Below are 22,336 nucleotides of genomic sequence, written 5' to 3'. Positions count from 1 at the left end.
AATTTTAACTAATTATTCTAACTAGGTATTATGTTCTGTTGTTTGCTGAGAACTGCAAAAGCTATGTTCATCACCCAGAAGCAAGGCATCGGTTACTCCAGCCAGTTCTGACTGTGATAATCTCGGTTTAGGTCTTTATCTTCTCCTGGGGGATGGGGGATGAGGGAACTAAACTGTAAATCCCATCAGGGTAGGGTTCATATCTTATCTAAAGTTCATCTCTCTCTCCAGCACCTTGCATTGCACACAAAAGACATTTAGTAAATGTTTGACTCAACTTACAGCGATCACTTTCTTTGCCAAACTCCACTATACTACTTAGTGGTTTCAGATGTTAGTCTTATCTCCCCTAACTAAAATTTGAATTCATAGTAGGAAGGGACCCAGTTTTACTCTTCTGTTTCTCTCCTAGCAGCCAGCATAGGCTTGAGTACCCAAGTTCTCAACTTACAGAATCACAAAATATTATAAGTGGATGGGGCAGTTCCCCTTCCACATCTAGTCTAATCTCCTAAACCAAAAGTTGAGAAGATAGTGGCAAAGGTGGGACCACAACCCAAGTCTTCTGACTCCCAATCTAGTACCCTTATTTGCCACCTAATGGACCTGAGAGGTCATCTCGCAGAGAGCTTTTCCCCTCACACGAACACACCAGGATTGCACACTAGCTCCTGATACCATTTCCCCATCCTGTGAGAGATGCTTTTTCTCACCCTCTCTCTAACAAGAAGAAAGGCAATTTAGATGTGAAAAGAAACTCTCCCCGGCCCAAACAAAGCCCCACCCCAGAGCCCCCCGGCCCCCCTCCCCACCTCAGCTGGCGGCTGACATTCAGGAAATGCATAAACCGTGTGTCTGCACGCAGGGGGCCCCAGCTGTTTGGGGAGGTGGCTGAGCCTCTGAGGAACAGACTGTTGGGGCTCAAGCTTGGACTGAGGCTGAAGAGGCCTCTCATTTCCCCTTTGAAAAAAAACCACAGCCCTCTAGCAGGGCCCAGTCCCAGGGCCTTGAACATGCACATACACAGCACTTCCTCCCCCATCAAGAGCTGTCACCTGGCCGGGTTGGCAGAGAAAGCGCCCCTGGGGTGAGGGAAGCTCTTCTTTCAGACTAGCTTTGCTTTCTAAGGACAAAGCCAACAGCCATCACTCTGAGAACTGGGGGAGAACTTGGGAGACCCTTCTAAAGCCCTCATGCGGACAAATGTGGGAGTCTGAACCCAAAGCACTCAAAAGACATTTCCACACAGTCTCGGAGGCAGGATGAAGCCCAAGGCGGCCTCCCCTTCGGGGCTCGCTCCCCGGAGCTTAGGGCCTAACCCCGAATCCCACTGCACTGTGCTGGATCACTCTCCAGATTTTCCAGAGACAACAGGCTTCAGGTCCGGTATCCCTCAGGGGACCGAACGCGAGGCTAGGGACGCAGTAAAGACTTAAGGAGGGTAAGAGAAGGGAGAAGAGAGCTCAGTACCTGGCAGACAAGTACATTCATAGGTGGTGTCTCCGGTTTGGCGGCAGGTGCCCCCGTTCTGGCAGGGGGAAGGGTTGCATGGCACGTAGGGCAGCTCGCAGTTCTGGCCTGTGAAGGCCGGCCGGCAGACACACTGGTAGGAGCCCACCTCATTGTGGCAGGTGCCCCCATTCTTGCAGATGGCTGTGTTCTGGCTGCACTCATTGACGTCATGCTTGCAAGTAGGGCCGTGGAAACCAAGTGGGCAGACACAGATGTAGCTGGACTCAAAGGGCAGGCACTTTCCGCCGTTGGCACAGGGATTGGAGGCGCAAGGGTCGGCCTGTTGGCAAGTCTTCCCTGCGGGGAGAAGGGAGAAGGAATGCCGACCCTCCAAAGCTGACATTCTGCTTTCCCTAACTATGATCTCACCTGATCCTTAGGAGAGCCCTGGGAGGAAGACAGGGCAGGTATGTTACTCAACGTTTACAGAGAAGGAAACTGAAGGCCCAAGAGGCAGAGGAATCTGAGCAACGAGTCAGAGGATTTAGAGCTGGACAGGATTCTCTAATCCAGCAAAGTTAAGGTGGTGAGATTAAATGATTTGCTTACACAATGTAATCTTATTGGACAAATAAAGAGTAACAAATTCATGATCCAAACTCATAGGATCATAAATTGAAATTAGAAGGGATGTTTGCAGCCAATTCTAACCCTCTCTTTTTACATTTAAAGAAACTGAAGTTGAAAGAGATCTGACTCTTAATTTGGCACTCGATGCCCTTTGCCACCCCTGGAAGGGGCAGTTATCACCACTCAACTGGACATGAGACAACCTAAGTTTTGGGCCTTGATCCAATATTTACTAGTGTGGATAGTAACCACTTCTCTCTAAGCCTCCATTTAAAGAAAAGAAAAATCTATTATTTTCAGTGGTTACTGCTCCTACTCTGGGGTGATTATTCCCCTTTAGAAGGCTAAATGAATAAGAAGAAGGGACAATGGATGTACTCCCTCTGCTGAGGATGTAGAAGTAGGAGTGCGGGGACAATCCCTGCTGGTTAAGGGCTGAGGGTGAGGAGACAGCTAAAGAATGGAGCCAAACCAAGTGCAGTTCTTCACTGTGGCTCAGACTCCTACTGTAGCCTGGTAAAACCTATGGCCCCCTTCTCAAAAGTCTTTTTAAATATATTAAAACAAAATACATAGGATTATAAAGAAAACCAATTGTATGGAAATATGGTTATTGAGATAGTAAAATTTTTTTAAACAAACCAAATTCACCAACACTCCCTCCCCCACACTGAGCTAAGAATCCAGACGTTCAGGCTCTTTCCTACCTGACCATCCTGGAGGACATCGGCACTTGAAGTCAGTGAGTGTGATGAGTTCACAGGTGCCTCCATTCCGGCAAGGGTTATTCAAGCAAGCATTATCCTCCGGAGTCAGACAGAGCCGATCAGAGAAACCCAGGCGGCAGGTGCAGGCATAGTCCACGATGCTGCCCTGGATGACCATGTGGCAGGTCCCAGCATTCTTGCACGGGTTATTGAGGCAAGGGTTGGGGGCTTGACAATGCTCACCAACATAGGGTACACTGCAACTGTTAGGTGGAAAACATACAAGTGATTGGTCCCTACTCAAGCAGTCCTCCACCACCTGGGCAGTAGAGATAGCTTTTTATTTATTTATTTTTTGGTCTCAACTGCTCTTCTGCAAAGTTCAGAAATAGGTGATACCTATTTCACAAAGAGAGAAGAGTAAAACTGAAGAGATCAGGTAGCTTACTCAAGCTTAGTAAATTATGCAAATGCAAAAGTTCCAACTCTAGATCCTTGGAATTAGGAACCACAATTCTCATCTTCCTCTTTCCCTCGGATCAGGAGCTCTCCAGAAACAAGGCTCTGGTCCCCTCCCATCAGATGAAGTGGGTGGAGAGTGACTATGTCCTCCCCCCATCAGGCTAGGGGCTCCCCAAAGGCACCAAACTAGGCGTCCCATTGAGGACAGGGACATCTTCATATCTCTCAACAGAACACATGATCCTGATCGAAAGCACCTTCAACCAGTGGGACCCTACCAAAAATAGGTTCTCAAGACAGGGAGAGGGAGTAAAAAAGACTTATGGAAGGCAGAAAAGTGCAATTCCAAGGAAAAGTTTATTCTGCCATTTTCCTGCAACTTCACTACAAGATTTACATCATCTTTTTTTTTTTTTAAACTTAAAAATATTTTAAAGATTTATTTAAGTCCCCTCTGTTCCTCTCCCCTGCCTTATACCACAGCAAGGAAATCCCTTTCATGCTTGCCTGCCTGCGCCAGCCAGCCTACTCTGCCACCTGTCGCTACATTTTCCAGAGCATGAGGAGCCCATAAATCACCTGATTAAAAGAAGTGATAGGTCATCTCTCAGCCGCCTCTGCTCTCTTTCCCCTCCCCTTAGAGAAGGGTAAATAAAAAACCCTGGGACCAGCAGAGCATCACCCTTCCCAGCCCACCACCCCTGCCCAGAACAGTGTCAGGTGTCTTCCACACAAGCCGCTTGGAATGAGGCGTGCTGCTCAGGCCGCCCTTGCCGCTCAGAATCTCCATATGTGAATGGCACTGCACCTGGGCTCAAGTCCCTGCTCTAACGCCAGGGGCCTGCACAGCATAAGTTAATTCACTTTTCTGGACCTCCCTGGCCTAAAAAAAACCCATTCTACCGGCATTTCAAAAGACTCTTATCATTTACTTTAATCTGCGTTGTCATCTTGGGGAGCAATCACTTAAACCTTCCGGGACTCAAGTTCCTCATGTGGAAAATGACTAGATAGTTTTTAAGGTTTATTTCAGTTGTAAATGGATTTGAGAATTCTCTGCCAAGTTAAACCCCATACAAATGTTTGTATTCCACTGGACACAGCTGCTGTCATCCCCAGAGGATAATGAAAGCCTCTCCAGTTATGAAAAGAAGTTAACCAACTCCTTAGAATTTCAAACCATGGTGATAGAAGCCCTAACTTGCTCCCTCCCACAAGATTTAGAGTGTTGTGGGTTTTTTTTTTTCAGCCTACTATGTCACCCTTCTTTTAACAAATCCCTGGGAAATGAAAAGCACACCCAGGACCTATGCCTGTTGATTTTAACACTCACATCCAAAATACCACAGTGCTACAGGCCAGAGCATCTCCCCCAAAATTCTGGGTTTTGTGGAAAAATATATGGTTTTATCTGTAACCAAAGGCTAGGCTTTGCTTAATTCCCTTAAACTCTTGACCCACTGTTCATGGCTCTTTCTAAAGTGGGCTAAATTCCCCTATAACTCCATGCTCAGACAGACCATTTTTAGAAAAAATAAAAACAAAAACCTAACTTCCCCTTTGGGTTTCCCTTTTCTTTCTAGTTTAATTTCCAGCTACAAAGACCAACTTGAAAACAAAAATAGAAACAACAACAAAAAAAAACCCCAAACAAAAATAGAAACCATATTTTAGCACAGGACATGGGGACCCCCAGGGTGGATGAGCAGGAGGAGGGACATATTTAGATGATCAAAAGATAAATGGATTTAAATCTGTAAGGGATCTCAGAACAAAGCAATTTCAGAGCTGGAAGGGATATTCTAGAACATCACTTCTAGTTCTCATTACAGAAGAAATCAAGGCCCAGATGACCGTACAACAGAGCTTCAGTGGAAGCCAATTTATGGGACAGGATCCCCTATAATGGGTAGTTCCCTATAATGACTTTCAATAGTCCCTGTATAAAATGCCTTGGCCCAAAACTTCTTTTCTAAGCTGAACCTGAGCTGGGCCAGGAGAATCAATCTGTCTTCCCTCTGCCAGCCATTTATCTCTGTCTAATGAACTCAGGGAGGGTAAGCCAGAAAAGGGACTCAAAATGGACACTCAGCCCCACCATCTGTTACCAGAAGCCAAAAGGGCCGAAGCAACTGGCAAGAGAAAAAAACAAAAGCCCCCCAGGGATGGGAGGGTTGGGGGGATGGCCTGGGGAGTTAACTTGTTTTCTGACACAGGACAGAGTGTGGCTGTAGCTGGTCATTAGCTCCTATCAGTGGGAGAGTAAAGAGACCAAAACTAACAAACGGTCGGCCTCCTGGGATGGGGCCAGCCGCATTGCTTTTTATCTGCCAAAACCCAGTCACACCAAATGGCCCAGCAGCCACGAATTCAAAGCTGAATTCAAACTCAGATCTTTGAACTCCTCCAATACCTTATTTTTTCCCTCTACCATAGTGCCCCAAGTAGAGAACGTTGGGGTTAATTCTCCCAGCAGTCATTCCTCTATCCTCTTCATATCCCTTCTGTCTGGCCAGTTTGGAAAGCAGGCAAAGGGAAGGATTAAAAAGGAAAAAGGATCTTTACCCACTCACCAGCCCTTTCCTCCCCTCCCCCCAGCGAATGTCAATGCCCTCTATTGTTAGGTAGGAGTTTGGGCACAGGAGAAAAGGCTCTTTTTTCTTTCCCAAGCTGATGACAAGGATGGCTAGAAGAGAGTGGGAAGGAAGATGGGGAGGAGAAAGGGGAAAGGGGGGTGGGGAGTTAGGAAGAGACAGAGGGCACTTGATCAAAGATTTCTGCGGCCTCCCATCAACACCCCCTGGCACACATCTTCCTCCTGCCCGTCTCCCCTTTCAACAGGAGATGTCAGTCCCACCTCTGGCTGGACTCTCCTGTCATGATTAACCGAGGAATGTCTAGTGAAGCTGAGAAGGGAGACATGAGCCAGAGCTGCCTCGGCCTCCCAGGAATATTCACATCCAGGAATCATGGGCCTTCATCTTCAAGCTTAATTTCTCATAGTCGACACCCAGCTGCCTGTATTCCCAGTGGACCTCAGCTAGCCATCATTCCCCTCTCCCCCAAAAAACATCCTGTAACCCACCTGGTTTTTATCTAACATTTAACATCCTTGGGCAAACGTGAAACCTGGGAGAACCCCCAACCCCTTCACAACTTGGTTTCCAAGACCCAAATTAGAAGGGAAGGAAGAGGGACCTCAAGTACATCTTAAGTTCCTATGTTTTATTCTCTCCCCCTCCCCTCCCCTTCAACTTTTCTAATTCGGATTTCATTGTTGAGGATTGTGTGAGAATTTGTAAGGATTCAGGGACATTTCGAGTTAATGAGATTGTATTATCCCAGACCAATGTGAAGGAAAATGTGTCTAATAAATCAGGCATCTGCTCTCCGGACAAAGGGCGGCTGGAGGGAGCAGGTGCACATTTTAATAAGGAAGAGCAGCTGCTGAGCCTGACGGCCAATAGCCAGGCCCAGACCCAGGCAATGGGGGGTGGGGAGGGACAGGAGGCTAGGTTTCTGGGTGGCTCAATAGTATCTTCCAATTTGAGAATGCAACAGGCCGCCTCTGGGAGCTGGCTGCTCTTATGAGAGAGACCATTGTCCATGGGGGCTGTGAGCTCAGGAGCAAGGAAAGAGTGAAGGCATGTTTGCCCATCCCCAAACTCCTGTCATCTTTGTCCCCGTGCTGGGCGCTACCTCCCTTTACTACCGGGGATGGGCGCTTTCGTTTTGTTATTTCTTCAAGAATCACCATGGGGAAAACAGGTTTGGGTCATGAAAGAAGGAGGCAATGTTTTCTATTTTCTTTAATATAAAGTAAAATGCTTCTCTGGTGAAATCATAAAGGGAAAGTATCTGCCCACTTCCAGGAGGGAGACCAGTAAGACATCAGGATCTTAGCCCAGCCCCAGTGGCTTCTGAAGGGAAACTCCTAGAGGTGTGAAATGTCTGTCATAAGATCTCAGAGAAAAATGCTAGACTGAGCTCCTTTATCAAAGGACTGATTCATTAGGTGTTCACATTCTAAGGGGAAGTGACAGAGAACAGGGAATGAGAAAGAGCAGAACAAATGAGGGAGAAGAAAAGGCAGGTAAAGGAATAAAGACAATCTAGAGTTTCTTCTGTTGTGGCTTTCATACCAGCCTGGAGTTGGAGAGGAAGTTAGAGGAAAAGGAGGAGCTTATGAAGATCAGCCCCTGCACACATACTGGCTGGCAAAACTACTCTTCCCTTCCTTATTTTTCCATATTAACTTATACATAGGCCTTTCAACCTCATACAGTTCTTCCTATTCAAAAGCCCTGATGGTAAGTAATATCTATAGCCTGAAAGAAAGGAGGAAGGGATGGATACTTTGGGACTTTCAAGAAGATACCAAATCTTCAGAAAGCACAAGACTAGAAATCACTTAATGTGACAGATGCAGCTAGAAATAGGTTGTTTGACAACCAAGGCAGAGTTCTAGGGATGCATTTTAGCCTGATATACTCCACCAAGGATTGGTAAAAATAATATGGGAAAGAAGGCTAGAAAACAAAGAAAGGCCTTGAGAAAACCCCTAATAAAATGCACAGGAATGATGCTGTACTAAAGGTCAAGAGACCTAAATTCTAATTCAGATTAACTCTGCATCTTAGGGGCCTGCTTTTCTTTCCTTCTAATCAGTCTCTCCTTATAATTCATTACCATAGAGTAATTAAATCACCTTCTCCAACTCCTAGCTCACACAGATTTACTCTCTCCTCAGCTCCTCCTATGGCACTTACTGTGTGAACCATTCATGTTTGCAAATCATAAATGTATTTTATATTATTATTTAAATATCTCTTATTGACCTTTAAATCTCTTGGGCAGATAAAAGGGTAAGAGTCTATATCTCCTCTTTGTCTCTGAGCACATAGTAGTAGTTCAGTGGACTAACTGTCCATGGGATTTTCTTGGCAAAGATACTGGAGTTTGCCATTTTCTTTTGCAGTTTTACATAGGCAGGGGTTAAGAGGTTTGCCCAGTCTCACACAGTTTTTAAATGTCTGAATTCACATTTGAACTCAAGTCTTTCTGACCATAGGTCCAGTGCTCTATCCACTGAACCACCTACCTACCTCAAGCACATAGTAATAAATCAATAGATAACTGAACTTAAGCAGCTCATTAGATCTGTCTATAGCTGCTGCTTTAACACATGACTAGTTTACATTAAAAGATGCTTAGGAAGAAGAGGTCTTGTGTTCTTACCTTTTACCTGAGTATATCTCCTGCCCAGTAGTGATAGGGCACCCCCTCCCCCAAAAGGAAGTCATTTCTGTGAGAGAACAGGCAGTTTAACAGTTATACTTCTCTCCTTCAAAGATCAAGGAATTCCCATCTCCTTCCAGCATTCCTCACTTTGAGAACTGAGCCCAAACTTGCATTTCCTAAAACTAGCTCAGGCTCTTTCTTCAAGTTTTCTCATCAAGTTATCATCACATCTGTGGAAATCATAGATGTCACTTAACAAAACACATCACTGGTACAAGATGTTGAATGCTGTGAATCAGGGATTCTGAACCCTCATCTCTTTCCTTAAAAAGTGATGGAAAGAGCACAAAATTAAAGTAAGAATCATCAACAAGATCTGGGATCTAAGTCTTGGCTGTATCACTAATTGGCTTGTGATCTTGGATTGTCACTGCCTTGGTTTCTCTTTGTGTAAAATGAAACACTTGAGATAGAGGATCCTTCAGGGCCTTTTCAGTTCTTTAATTCTATAGTCCTACACTAACCTACTACTAACTCAGAGAATTGTGTTTGTCACCAGGGATCAGTGGCTCTACTTTATAAGTAGCCCTTATAGACTGCTAAGAAACATTTCTCACCTGTTGAGAACCTCAAGTAATAATGCCTATAAGGAGTCTTCATCAATTTCCCTAGCTAGCCTCTCTAAAGTCCTTTAATTAGCAAGTACTTATTGAGTAATTACCATGTGTATAGTAGAATATAGATCTTTACCGTCATATTTTTGGGGAAGGGATAGGAGGATGAAGAAGATACACTAATAAGAAAAAGATGTCTATCATAGACGTTATTAACTTTGCTTCTCAAAATAACAGTAGTGATGTCATTTAAGCACTTTCACATCCACTAATCTCATCTATGCTTTTATCACCAAACAGCAGAATGGTGAAATCACTTGTAAAAGGGAATGCAGTGAGTTAATGGCACAAGGCAGAACCTGATCAACAACTGCCTCTCAGTCCTGGATGCTCTTTCTATTCCCTCCGCTCAGTCCTGGTCATTGGTTTCTCTATAGGGAGATAAAATGAGGATGAAAATTCCCGCTCCACAGATGAAGGGGAACTTCAGAGACAGGGCAGAGAGAACTGAGCAGACTACTTACTGAAGGAAGCTACCTCAGAGCCAATCTTGGCCCAGTAGCAGCAGGCTTCCGGCGGAGGGGGGGAAGGATGCAAGTTAAATGGTGCTCTGTCTGTGGTTCAAAAAATATTGCCTCCCCCTTTGTTCCCTCATTTCAATATTTCCCCTGTGCTGGGCTCCTGCCTTTTCCCCCACCAGCACTGGGCTGGCTCCCTGTTCGCGGGCTCTCTATAGAAATGTGACTCCTGAAAGCATCCCCAGGCAGATGTTGCTGTGACCTTTCACCCAAGACTAATTCTAAGTTTGGCTGTTTTCCTTTCTAAGCTAAGCTGCCATCTGCCACCCCCAGGGGACAGATGACAATTCCCTCCAACCTTTAAAGGAAGAGAGATAGAAGAGATGGAAAGACAGACAGAAAAGAGAGAAAGGAATAGGACAGAGGGGAGGGGCGGAAGAGATACCTGTTACCCACACAAAACCAGGGACTTCCCTGTAACAGGAAGAGTTCTCTCTTCTGCACTGAGGTTCTGTTCAATGTGGGCAAGCGGAGGGAAGAGCAGAGGAGCACAACTTCCTTATCCTGATGTCTGTGGGCCATGGCCCTGTCAGAGAAACCTTCCTGGAGACCACCTACTGGAAAAACCCATATGGGCCCACTGAAACAGGTGGACAGAACTGTCTCCCTGGGGTGTCAGAGAGCACCCCTGTTCTCAAGACAAAAAAGTTTAGAGAAGCTCAACTAAGCTATCCATGGATGCACCCCAATTAGACACCTGGCCCTGAGCCTTAAGGAATCCGCAAAGCTCCATCCATTTGTCTCACTTTAAAGCAGACAAGGGATTACAGCCTTCCAAAGTTCCCGCCTTTTATCTACTTGCTCTTATGTTTTCTTCTAGACAAACTGAGCCATCCATTGGTCTCCCCACTTTCATTCTGTACCCTCTTGCTGTGGTGTGCTTTCTCCCCCCGGGACAATCCATGCCCCAAACCAACTTCCTCCCATTTTTACACATCTAAATCCTCACAGTGCAGCTCAAGCACCACCATTCCCATGCCATGTAGGCAACCCAGATGCTTTCCAGCTGAAAATCATCTCTTGCTCCTAAAAGTTCCCATAGTGCTTTGCTCAGCTCTCACTTTTGCCCTTAGCTCAGTCCATCTTCTATCAATACTAACCTGTGTACAAGACATGTAAGTTCCTTGAAAGCAGGCACTCAATTTTCTGTTCTTTTGCCTCCTCCAGCCCAGCATGAAGCTGATAATTTTGAATTGATGTGATGGAATGTTTCTTTGATAAAAGGAATCTTTATTTAAAAAAAAATAACCTATTTCAGAACAGCTCCTATTTGGCATGCAAAGTGACTTAAAACATTTGATTTATATACACAGGAAAGATCCTAATGCATCAATTGAGAAACACCTGCATTTTTAAAAAGGAGAAATCATAAGATTTTAGGATTTAGAACTAAAAAAGATCACAAGAGATTATCTAGCCCAACCCTTTCCTTTTAAAGATGAGGATATTAGGACTCACAGAGTTTAAGTGTCTTGCTCAATATCATTCAAGCAGCTAAGAGGCAGAGCCAGACTGAATCTAGAAACTAGTGATGCATTAACAAGCTGACAGCAATTGGCTGGGAGGTCTCCAACGGAATGCCTTAGGGCTCTGTCCCTGGCATTGTGTTATTGAACATTTTTAATAATGCTTTGAAAGAAGGCATAAATAATTTGCTTATCAAATATGCAGCTGACAAAGTAGAAAGGGATCACTGGTACAAAAGAATGACAAAGTCTATATATAAAAAGATATACAAAATACATCCAGTCAAATGCAAGTAAATGTTGGAGTAAATGTCAAGTTCTATGCTTGTGTTAAGAAATAAAATCAACTTTACAAGTACAGGGTAGGGATCATCAGGAATGGGGAAAGAGAGAATTGGTCTAATTAGACAATGGTTCCTATAACAAGAAACAGACACAAAATTGGGACTTTTAGTAGATTAATAAATACTTGTTGAATGGCAAATGGTATTGATTCAAAAAACATGGGATAGAGAAAGGAGTACTGGGCTGGAAATCAAGTTTGGTCTTGAGTTTGCTGCCTAGATTTGTGACCTTAGGCAAGCCACTCTCTATTTAGGTTTATTTGCTCATCTGTATACTAATAGGAACTGGATTCTGTGGAGTCTCTTTCTCTGTCCCTCTCCCTGATAGTTCTTTTGGCTGATCTTAGGCAAGTTCATTTAAAAAATAATCGGGAGAGGTCCACCAACAAAAATCTGAGGCGTCAAAGTACCCAGCACTAAGGAGATTTTAGTAGATTTTAACAGATATTTCCAGTCTAGCAGCACCCCCGAAAAAAAAAAAAAAAAGATATATATAGCTGAGTCAGAGGACAGCAGGACTCTGTGCTTTGTGCTAGGGAAAGGTGTCTTTCAAAAGAGAGAAGGGGAAAAAACTGCAGTGGAGTAGAGATTGCTGAGTCAGCTTTTTTCAGGCACCATCAAGTAACCTTTTGGTCACCCCCTGCTTCAGATCGTCCTTGCCGTGCAAGGACCCGTGGGAATAAGTGGAGGAAGGAAAGGGTCATGGCTTTAATTAGACTGGCTCCTTCCTTGCCCGATTTTCAAATTAATTAATAATACCTAGTTCCCAACCACTCTCCCCACCCCCAAGTGCAGCTAGCTATAAAAGCTTCCAGGTATTGGCAGGTGAGGGCCCAGCAATCCATTCAGCTTAAAGGAGCACCCAATTCCTCTCCCTCACTGATCTACGGGCACCACTGATGGCCTTCAGCTCTGAATCCAGGTTGCTGCTACCATTCTGAGGAATTGGCCTCTTACTGCCATCCAGGATGGTCCAAAGTTTGCCAAAGTGGCCATTGCCGATCCACTCATGATTCACCAGGTCATTAAAAACAGGGGTCTCTCTCTCTCTCTCTCTCTCTCCCCCATTGGGGAGGAATCAAAGCTGAGAGGTCAAGTTTCTAAAATTGTCGGTCCACCTCTACTGCTTCCCTCTTGGAGGGACAGTTTCTATCAGCCTAGTTGTTTCCTAGGATTTAAAACTGGGGAAAGAAGGTCATTTTTTTATCTGCATAGTCAATGAACTCAAACTCTTCAACAGTTAGAAATAGCTGCTACTATACAATACCAGCAATGGGCCAAAAGTATGGTGGAAAGAGCAGGGGCAATATCACAGAACTGGGACTCAAATTCTGCCTGGGACACGACCTATGGGATCTTGGGTGATCACGTTCTCTTCTCTGAACTTCAAAATACCTTCTGGCTCTAAAATTCTGGTCCAAAAACAGTCCCAAAACCCTGATTCTTCTTCCATTTCTTCTCCAGCTCTACAGAAAGAGGTGTACCTTATCAGTGGGGCTACCTGACTCCATGACTCAACTCTAGACACATCTAGAATCCCAAAGAGAAAATTGCAAACATATCCAGTGTTCCCCCCAAAAATGAGTTTTTGGAGGGCAGAGATAGAACAAGCTATCTCTCACTCAGGCTTCACATATTCATTCTCATTCTCTCTCTCTTTCTGTGCGTGTATATGTGTGTGTGTCTCTTGTCTCTGTCTCTCTACATCCATCTCTTGCCACTTCTATGTGAAGCCTTTCTTGATCTTCTCCTAGAGGTTCATTTTCCCAAATCACTTAGCAACAAGCAGTAAGTACCTACTATGTGCCAGGCCCTATACAAATAGGAAGAGACATTTATCGTGCCTGACACATAATAAGTACTTAATGCTTGTTAAATTAAAGAGAATGCCTGAAAAAGCACAATATCTGATTACTAATTAAGAGGCTCTGAGATTTTTAAAAGGAGGCCATCCCTGAAAGAACTCCACTTCAAGTTCCCTTTTATGCACAGAACAGAATTTGGAATACTTCATTGTGGTATTGAATAATTCCATGTCAATACAAAAAATGCTTATTGAAATATTTAAGCAATTTATTAGAAGTCAAGCTGACCAATTAGGCTTCATGGTCATAGGCTGACTCTTTAGCCACAGTCTAAGCTCTAACCTCAACCAGATATCATTTATCAGAAAATGCCAATGTCTAGCAATGATTCTAGACCCCACTCTCTCTATATCTCAGAAATGCTCCCATGAGGAGATTCTGGGACCTAAAGTTATATCTCTCTAGCAGTAAAAAGCAGATCAGAGGACCACCTTAAATTCAGAGCAGGCTTTTAGATTTGAATTTCAAGTCCTTTCACATATATGAAAAATGGGAGAAAGTAGGCTGGACAGGGATTAACAGTACTACTTTACAGCCAGGAAAACTGAGATCCAAAGAAATGAGTGTCCAATTGAACAAACTGGAACTAGAACCTGGGCTTTCTGATTTGCATGGAAAAAGTCCTTTTAATTTCAAACTGCCCTTTGAGAGAAAAGGCCTTCCTAACAAGGCCTGAGGAACCAAGAAAAGGAAAGATGGCACCTCAGCCTTCAAAGATCTTTAATCCCCTTTGGGGAACATCTCGCTCAGGCCTTCTTTGAAATTCTGCACTTTTTTCTTCAACTTCTACAAATCCACTGGGACCCCCCCCCCCATGCAAAAGACTAAGGAGAAGTCAAAGGTCAAAGCCCTTGTACTGCTTGAAGCAGTGCCCAACACTCCCTTATCATTCACTAGGTATGGGCTGAATAGAATTAGCTGGAATACATGCAAACTAAGGGAGAAGGAACCCCCCCTTCTAGGTTCTCCATCAGCAGAAGCCTAGTTGTGAAGAAGGGCAGTGTGAAAGAGAACTGGACTGGGAGTCATGAAGCTTCACAACCTTGTTCCACCATTTATTAACTGTGTGATACAGGCAAGCCATTTAACCTCCCAAAGTCTCAGTTTCCTCATCTATATAATGGGAATAATAATGTTTGCACTTCTTCACAAACTTTCTAAAAGAGAAATCTTTAGGTAAAACATAAAGCATTAAATAATTGGAAATTATCAGTAACATACTATTTTTTTTAAGTCAGCTTCTCACTATGCAAAATCCAACTCCTTTTAGAACTACCGGGAGGTGAGGAATTACAAAAATGGACACTTCTCCAAGCCCTGCTCTTCCTAGCCTGATTTCCTCCTCCCCAAACCATGTTTCATTCTCTGCTGTCCTCACTAGTGTCCTTTATCTGAACACCTGCCTAAGTAATTATCCAGAATATTCTAACATTTTGGGGGGGAGGGCAGAGAAGGGGGAAATAAGGAAGGAGGTTTTGAAAGTTGATTCTTTCAAGTCTCACTGTGTCTTTCTCCTGTTTTTACTGCCTTTCCCATCAGGGAATTGGAGAGTAAAGAGAAAGAGGGGGGAACGATGGACAGAGTACGGGCACCAGCATTAACCCACTGTGACAGACTTGGGGATTTTTATTTGTATAAAGAGGCAAGTCATAAGGATTACCTGAGCAGAGGCTGTGGTGGGACATCAGTTACCCCCAAACACCTGCTCTTTCAAACCACAAAATTTAGTTCCACCTGATCTCTCTGGTGGCTAATTACCAAGATGGTAGACCCTGCCTGGCAGGGCTGGGATCGAGTTACTGAGAGCCATCCACCTGCAGCCTTCCTGGACTGTGGTCTCTGGCTAAGCGTCTTAGCCGTTGTGACAGGGGTGTTAAAACAGAAGGACGGGGGGGCCATCTCTGCTGATTCCCAGAGCAAGAAATAAGGAATAGAGGAAGAAAAGCATGAATCAGGAGTTTCAGAAAAGCGAGCCTTAAGCAATCAGCAAGAACACGCCAGCTCCTCACTGAAAGATGCTGAAGCAGCAGAAGGGGCCGAGCTGTGAGTTCCCCCTCAATCAGGTTTTAGGGGTTAGCAGGAGAATGGAAACCAGAAGGAGAAAATTCTCTGTGTCCCAGTGTGTCCCAGGCTACATGTCCTCTGGGGTCCCATAGAAAAGCGTCAGTCCTGGACTACTCATTTGGAACATAAAACACCAAAGGAGAGGGCACAACAGAGCCAATATCCACTTGAACTTTTTTCTTTCTCCCTCCTCAGTGCCCTGCTTCACCCCTAATGCTTTTTTCCCTTCTCCACCAGTCTCCCTTTCTCTTTTCTTCTATCTTGCCACCTCTTATAAAATAAATACTCTTTTAATCCCTCAAAGCCCTCTTCATTCTGCATACCAAGCTCAGCTCTCATAATGTCCATTAAGATAACAGGCAGTCCCTAAAGAGTTTATATTTGTAAGAGGAAGCCTGGAGATTCTCTTTGCTTCCTCCCAACAGCACGAATCTTTTTCATAGTCCAGAAAGGAATAAAAATTAAGAATGATTAGAGCAGAGACCCAAGGGCATTTTAGAATTTACATTCTTTCCCATCCAGGCCAGTTACCAGCTGGGATCTAGACCCAGGACAACTATGGTCAGCCCAGAGGTGGGAATTATAGAATCTTTGAACTCTAGGCCTGGAAGGGAGCTACCCCAAAGGATCAGCCACCCCCATCTAATTCTCTCACCTTAAATCTTAAAAGGGAACTTATCCAAGCTCACCAAACTCATCAGTAGCCAAGCTGAAACCCAAACCTGGGAGGTCTCTCGCCTTCCAGGGATCTTTCCATTACCCACCCCTCCGAGGCCAAGTGTTATAAGTTTACTTGTATTCTTTGTTATCTTTTCCCTTTGATATTTTTCAACAGGTTACATTCTTACAAGATCCTCTGAGAAAGAGGAAATGCAGGAAAACAGACACACCTTCCTTCCCAGCAGTGTGACAGCCTTCCCTAGCCTGAGAAAAGAGGAGAAATCCCTTTGTGTAGTGAGAATGGATGAGGAATGAGCTAGGAATGGTGATCTCTGGAAGCCTGTTTTCCCACCATCATGAAAACAATGCCTTAATAATTCTCATTGTTCCCTATTCTTTCCTCGGAGCAGCTCCAAAAGTGTATAGAAGTTGGCTACATGGCCTGCTCAGTCTGCGTGCATGGGGGAGGGGGAAGAGGAAAAGAGAAGGGGGGGAAGGGAAGATGACAAGGGAAATAGAGAAAGAATAAGGAGAACCAGTAACTAAAATGGTCAAGAAGCTTGTCACAAGTCCTTTAGAACTGCGTGAGGGAGGCCACAGGAAAAGGACTCGAGATCCCCAGAGTTCTTGCCTTGAGGTCTCTCTGGACTGGGTTCCTCTCTGTCTACATCCACTGTCCCACTACTCTGAGAAAGATAAGTCAGTGCTAATAATGGTGAAGCCCCCCCAGACCTGCACTTGTACTTCACTCAAAGGAAATCCCATGTGAAGATTTTTCTATGAAGTTCCCACCCATTGCCCTGAAACCTCAGCTAAATGTCCATCTCTCCCATTTTTGATTGTCCACAGTATTTGCTGATTACAACATTTATATTTTTCCCCAGTGTAGGAGCAGGTAAGAGTCTCAGAAAGCTGGAACTATCGTCACACTTGTTGTCTTTGTATCCTCGATGCCTGATAGGAAGTTGATAAAAAGCTTATTGAATTAAACTAAACTAAATTTAAGGTTTTCAAGTTTCGTTAAGGCAGGGACTTCTCCCTTCTCCTCCTTCTGTATCCCTGACAACAGCTAGCACAGGAGTGGGCACACAGCATGTCTGGGTACTTTTCACACACCTTGTCTTCTGCCCTGTGAAGAAAGATAGGTATTCCCCTCCCCATTCTACAGGTGAGGCTTGCAATGCTCAAGTTCTTTGCCCAGAGTCACAGCTAGAGCTGGTGGCGGAGGTGCACTCCCAACTGAATCATGTCTCTTTCCAGCAGACCCAGCCTTGCCCCGCTGACGGGACAGAGCCTATTTTCCCTACAGCTCTCAAAGCACAAGAATGGCTTTGAAAGTGACAGCTGAAGGCGGCCAGTCTTCCCGCCCTCTTGGTATGTTTGTGTGTTTTCCTGTGCCAGGCCACCCCACCCAGACTTTATGCAACATCACCTGATCTCCCGAGACAAAAAAGACCCAGGAAGGAGACAATGCATTCTTACATCCTGACATGCTAAGGCTGAAACACAAAACTCACTGCAGGCATGGGAGGGGGACCGGAGCTCTCGTCAATAGCTGAGAAGGGAGAAAGACATGGGAGCTCTTCTGGGGGGCCGGCAACAGCTCGATTCTCTTCCCCTTCCAGCCAAATGGGGCGGACAAAGGCAATAGATCAATCAATGAGCCTTTATTTAAACCCTACTAATGTGCCATGAATTGTAGTAGGTGGAGGGGATACAAGGACAAAAGACAGTCACTGAATTCGAGGAACTTACATTTTAATGGAGTTTAGAAAACATGAACATTTCTGTTCAGGTGTGTCAGACCTTTGGTGACCCGGTATGGGGTTTTCTTGGCAAACATACCAGAGTGGCTTGCCACTTCCTTCTATAGTGGGATAAGGCAAACAGGTTAAATCACTTGCCCAAGGTCACATAGCATCTGAAACTAGATTGGAACTCTGGTCTTCCTGACCCCAGACCTAGCATCTCATCTTTGAGCTACCTAGCTATGTACATACACACACACACCCCTATCAAGTAGATACAGGGTTATGTTTTGAGCTGGTAAGACCTTAGCAGCTGGGCAGACCAGGAAAAACTTCATGTAAAAACCTGTGTTTTGATAATTATGGAAATATATATAGAAGAACTATACATGTTTAACGTATATTGGATTAACTTGCCATCTAGGGGAGGAGGTGAGGGGATGGAAGGGAAAAAATTTTGGAACACAAGGTTTGCAAGGGTGAATGTTGAAATTATCTATGCATGTTTTGAAAACAAAAAGCTTTAATAAAAAAAAAATATGTGTTTGGGCTGACTCTTAAGGGGGAAAAATTAAGGATACCAAGAGGAGTGCAAGTGTTTCAAAGTGTTGCAGACAAACAGATGAGAAATAGAATGCTATATTGAAGAACAAGAAAACTATTGCAGATGGACCAGAAAGCATGTGGAAGAGAGTAATTTGTAATAAGTCTACAGAAAGATAGGTTAGGGCCAGATTGTAAAGATCATTAAATACCAAATCTGAATTTATATTTGATCCTAGAGGTTATTAGGGAATCCCTGAAGTTTACCAAAGAGGAGAGCAACATGATTGGACTGCTTTGCAAAAGCACCATGCAAAATTACACAAAATCAGCTGTGTGGAGGACAGATTAGAATAGGTGGAGGACTATTGCAACAATCTAAGAATACAGTGATAAAGGTAAGTTAGGGCAGTGACTATGTTGAGTAGAAAGAAGGGAGTGAATCAGAGAGATGTGGAGTAGAAATGATAAGATTTGTTGTTGCTTAGATAGGTAAAGGAGTGAGAGTGAGGAGTCGGGCATAATAGCAAGTTTGTTAAGTCAGAGAAGGATAAAGATGGCACCAACACAAATAGGGCCATATGGAGAGAAAGCAGCTGGATTTGAGCTAAGTTCTCTTTTACATTTGAAATTGTCCAATTAGGTAGTTGTGATACTAGACTGAAGCTCAGAAGAGAACAGGAATGAAAATATAGATTTGTGATCTGTATAGAGATAATGGTAATTAAACCTATGGGAAACTGAAGAGGTCACTAAGTGAAAAAGTATAGCTGGAGGGGAAGAGGACTCAGGATTGAGCCTTGAAATACAACCACAATTAGGGGAGAAGACATGGATATCCAGTGCGGGAAAATGAGGAGCAATCAGATAGTTAGCTAAGGTAGGGAAGAGCCACAAAAACCAGAGGGGGAAGAGTATCCAGATAGGGTAGTCAGTAGTGTCAAATGCTGCAGTGAGATTGAGAAGGATGAGGACTGGGAAAAGGTCAGTAGATTTGGGCAATTAAGAAATCATTTGTACCTCTGGAGAGTGCAGTTTCAGTTGAGTGATGAGGTCAGAAGCCAGATTGCAGAGGGTCTAGGAAAATGCAAGGGGAGAAGTGGAGACGCCTAGTGTGGACAGCTTTTTCAGTGATGCAGCAAGAAAGATGCATTTTCAAAAAAGAAAGAAAGATGCAAACTCTAGTCTTTATCTGGGTGAAGGATTGGTAGTGATAAGACAAAGAGAGAAAACAAAAGTGGGGAAAAAGAGGCACAGGATGAGGGAACAAGCAGAAAGGAAAGACAGGCAGAGAACCAGAAAATGGGGAGAAAGCAGAGAAAGCTTGATAGACAAGACATATAGGACACAGAATAAAAGAATGGCCCTAAACAGAGAAAAGGGATAGACAGAAAGAAATACAGAGGAGACCCAGGAAATGATGGACAAGCAAGGAAAGACACATCTAAGAAAAGAAAGTTTAAAGAAAAATGGGAGGGATTGTACAAACAATAAAAAAGAGGCTTGAAGTACATCAGCTACTCTTCCTAGTGTTTCCATTTTTTTTTTTTTTTAATCTTTTGGTGAGGGGGAAAGGTTGGGGAGGGGTAAGAGAGAGAGGAAAGATGAAAAGAGGGCTGCATGCACTATACCTAACCATGTACACTGGAAATGCTGAAGAGAGACTTTTACATTCTGTTCCTTCCTTCCAGTCTACAGGAATCCTTGGGTGAGCCACAGCCTTATTGAGAAAACTGAAGACAATAGGAGAGGCTCTGGCCCCTGCTACATTCTTCCACACTGCTCCTTAGAAACCCCCTCTCCTTTACTGGGAACAGTGGACAGCGTGAAAAGGGCCGTCTGTCGCCTCCGCCTTTTGACTCCGAGCCTGTCTAACATTTTAATGGCAGCCTATGAGACCAAGGAGACCATCTCCAGGGTCAGCTTGTCACAGGGTCACTCTCCAGCCAGCAACTGTCAGCATCCCCTTTTTCTCTCTATCCAAGCAGACTAATGGCTCTGTCCCAGGAACATTTAACCAGTAGAGCAGAAGCTGGACAAATGAGAAAAGGAGGAGCTGGGAATGAAGGGATTCCATGAATGATTCAGCTCATCTCCCCTTATAATATCCTTTCTGAAAATTCCAAAAAGTCAACAAAAATCACTATTATTGGAATTATCTGGGACCAATGTACTCTTTTCTATAGAGCCCAGACCTTAAATGCTTCTGTCTTTAGGCAACTTTACAGAGTCATGGATTTCCAAGTTACCTAGACCATTTCTCATATGCACTTAATTGAATCATATATCCCTTTTCAACTACATAGTTTCTTCATTCCTTTACATTTCTAACATTCATTCACTACCAGGTGAATATCTGGTAGACAACATTCACTCTTAACTAACTAGTTTTTTCTAAGTGCCAATTATGTGTTCAGAATTATGGAGGATACAGAGAAGATAGCCCCTGTCCTTAAAAAGTTGTCATTCTATGATGAAGGTGGAAATATATTTAGAAGAAGTTCGCACATTTAACTTATATTGGATGACTTGCTGTCCAGAAGAGGGGGAAGAAAAATTTGGAACACAAGAATTTGCAAGGGTGAATGTTGAAAACTATTTTTGCATGTTTTGAAAAATAAAAAGCTATTAGTGTTTTTTAAAAAGAAGAAAATTAATTAGGATCCAAAAAAAAGGTTTGCATTCTATTTGGGAAACTAGGTGCTTCTTTATACTTGTATACATGTCTAGTCTCCACAGCTAAACTGCTACCTCCTTGAGACTTGGAGAACTGGGACTGTTATTAATTTCTTATTCCTCCTCCCTATCACAATACCTAACAAAAATAATGACTTGCACAAAAAAGCATTTAGTAAATGTTTGCTGAATTAATAACATGTGAAAATTCCCCCCAATACACACAAGACAGTGTAAATACATAATATAACAGGTAATAAAGATGAAACACTTGTACATCTTTGTAATACAAATTGAGTTATTCTTAAGAGTGAGGATCAGATTTCCCTTACATTCTCCTCTCTCTTTTTTTTTGACCAATTTAAATCCTTGTTCATCCTGCAAACCCCACTTTGAGTCTTATCTCCTCAAAGACTTTCTTGACAACTGTAACTCAAGTTGATCTGAAAGGGCTGGTTCTAGAAGGGGCCTCCAAAAGCATTTGCTATTATTTCTCATTCTAGAGAAGAAGCAGAGGCTCAAAGAGATGAGAAATGTAAACTGAGTTGCATAGACTGGACTAGATACTAGATCCCAGATCCACTTAGTCCTAGACCAGAAGCTTGTTTTCTCAAATACCATACAGATGGTGGTCCTTCTCAATACAGAGCTGTGGAAACAAGCATTTGTTCTGGAGTCAAAGGATCTGGACTCAAATTCCACTTTTGATAAGATCCATGTGACTCAGGCCTCAGTTTCCCCTCATCTATAAAATGAAACAATTGGACTACATGGTTTCTGAGGTCCCTTCTAGCTCCATGTCTGTGATCCTACAACCTTCTGAAATTTCCAACTGTTTGCTTATCTAGTAAAAGCCATGATATGAACCCAATCATCATACACTGGGAAATTATAGACTGTCTAAAATTGATAGATGTTATACATATACGTTAGTTTGCCCAACTACAATGCAAGTTCCTTCCTAAACTACCTTCCCTTCTCTTTCTGTCTCCTCTACAATGCCTTAACATTGGGCTGGGCACTTAGCAGTAATTACAAGAGTATTCCACAAGAGATAATTACTGAAAGGTAGAATTCATCATTCATGTTGGAGAATAATCATACTTTCTCAGACTACTCCTTCATGTCTCCGCACAGAGAGTATCCTGAGTTAGAGGGGACCATGGGACTGGCCTGAATAGGTATATCTCTGATAATCTTAGATTTCAGAAAGTTATCTGCTAGGTTCAAAAGGGATGAGTAGCTTTCTTTTCAGAGAGAAGCAGCACCGCACTATGCGCAAACAC

At 43.6% G+C, this 22,336-nt stretch overlaps 1 protein-coding gene across 1 annotated transcript in view; it reads right to left on the bottom strand.

The window, feature by feature from the left end:
• Nucleotides 1–22,336, bottom strand: part of NOTCH1 (notch receptor 1) — a 69,166-nt gene that overhangs the window by 35,641 nt on the left and 11,189 nt on the right. Inside the window, exons 3-4 of the mRNA XM_031954941.1 lie at nucleotides 2,790–3,052; nucleotides 1,471–1,809 (exon numbers count right to left, since the gene is read on the bottom strand). Coding sequence (XP_031810801.1) covers nucleotides 1,471–1,809; nucleotides 2,790–3,052 — 602 coding nt within the window. The remainder of the gene's footprint in view (nucleotides 1–1,470; nucleotides 1,810–2,789; nucleotides 3,053–22,336) is intronic.

This window comes from Sarcophilus harrisii, chromosome 2 (assembly GCF_902635505.1).
Source record: "Sarcophilus harrisii chromosome 2, mSarHar1.11, whole genome shotgun sequence".
Taxonomy (NCBI): Eukaryota; Metazoa; Chordata; class Mammalia; order Dasyuromorphia; family Dasyuridae; genus Sarcophilus; species Sarcophilus harrisii.
The sequence above is the reverse complement of the archived record's forward strand: the minus strand, read 5'-3'. Positions and strand labels throughout refer to the sequence as shown.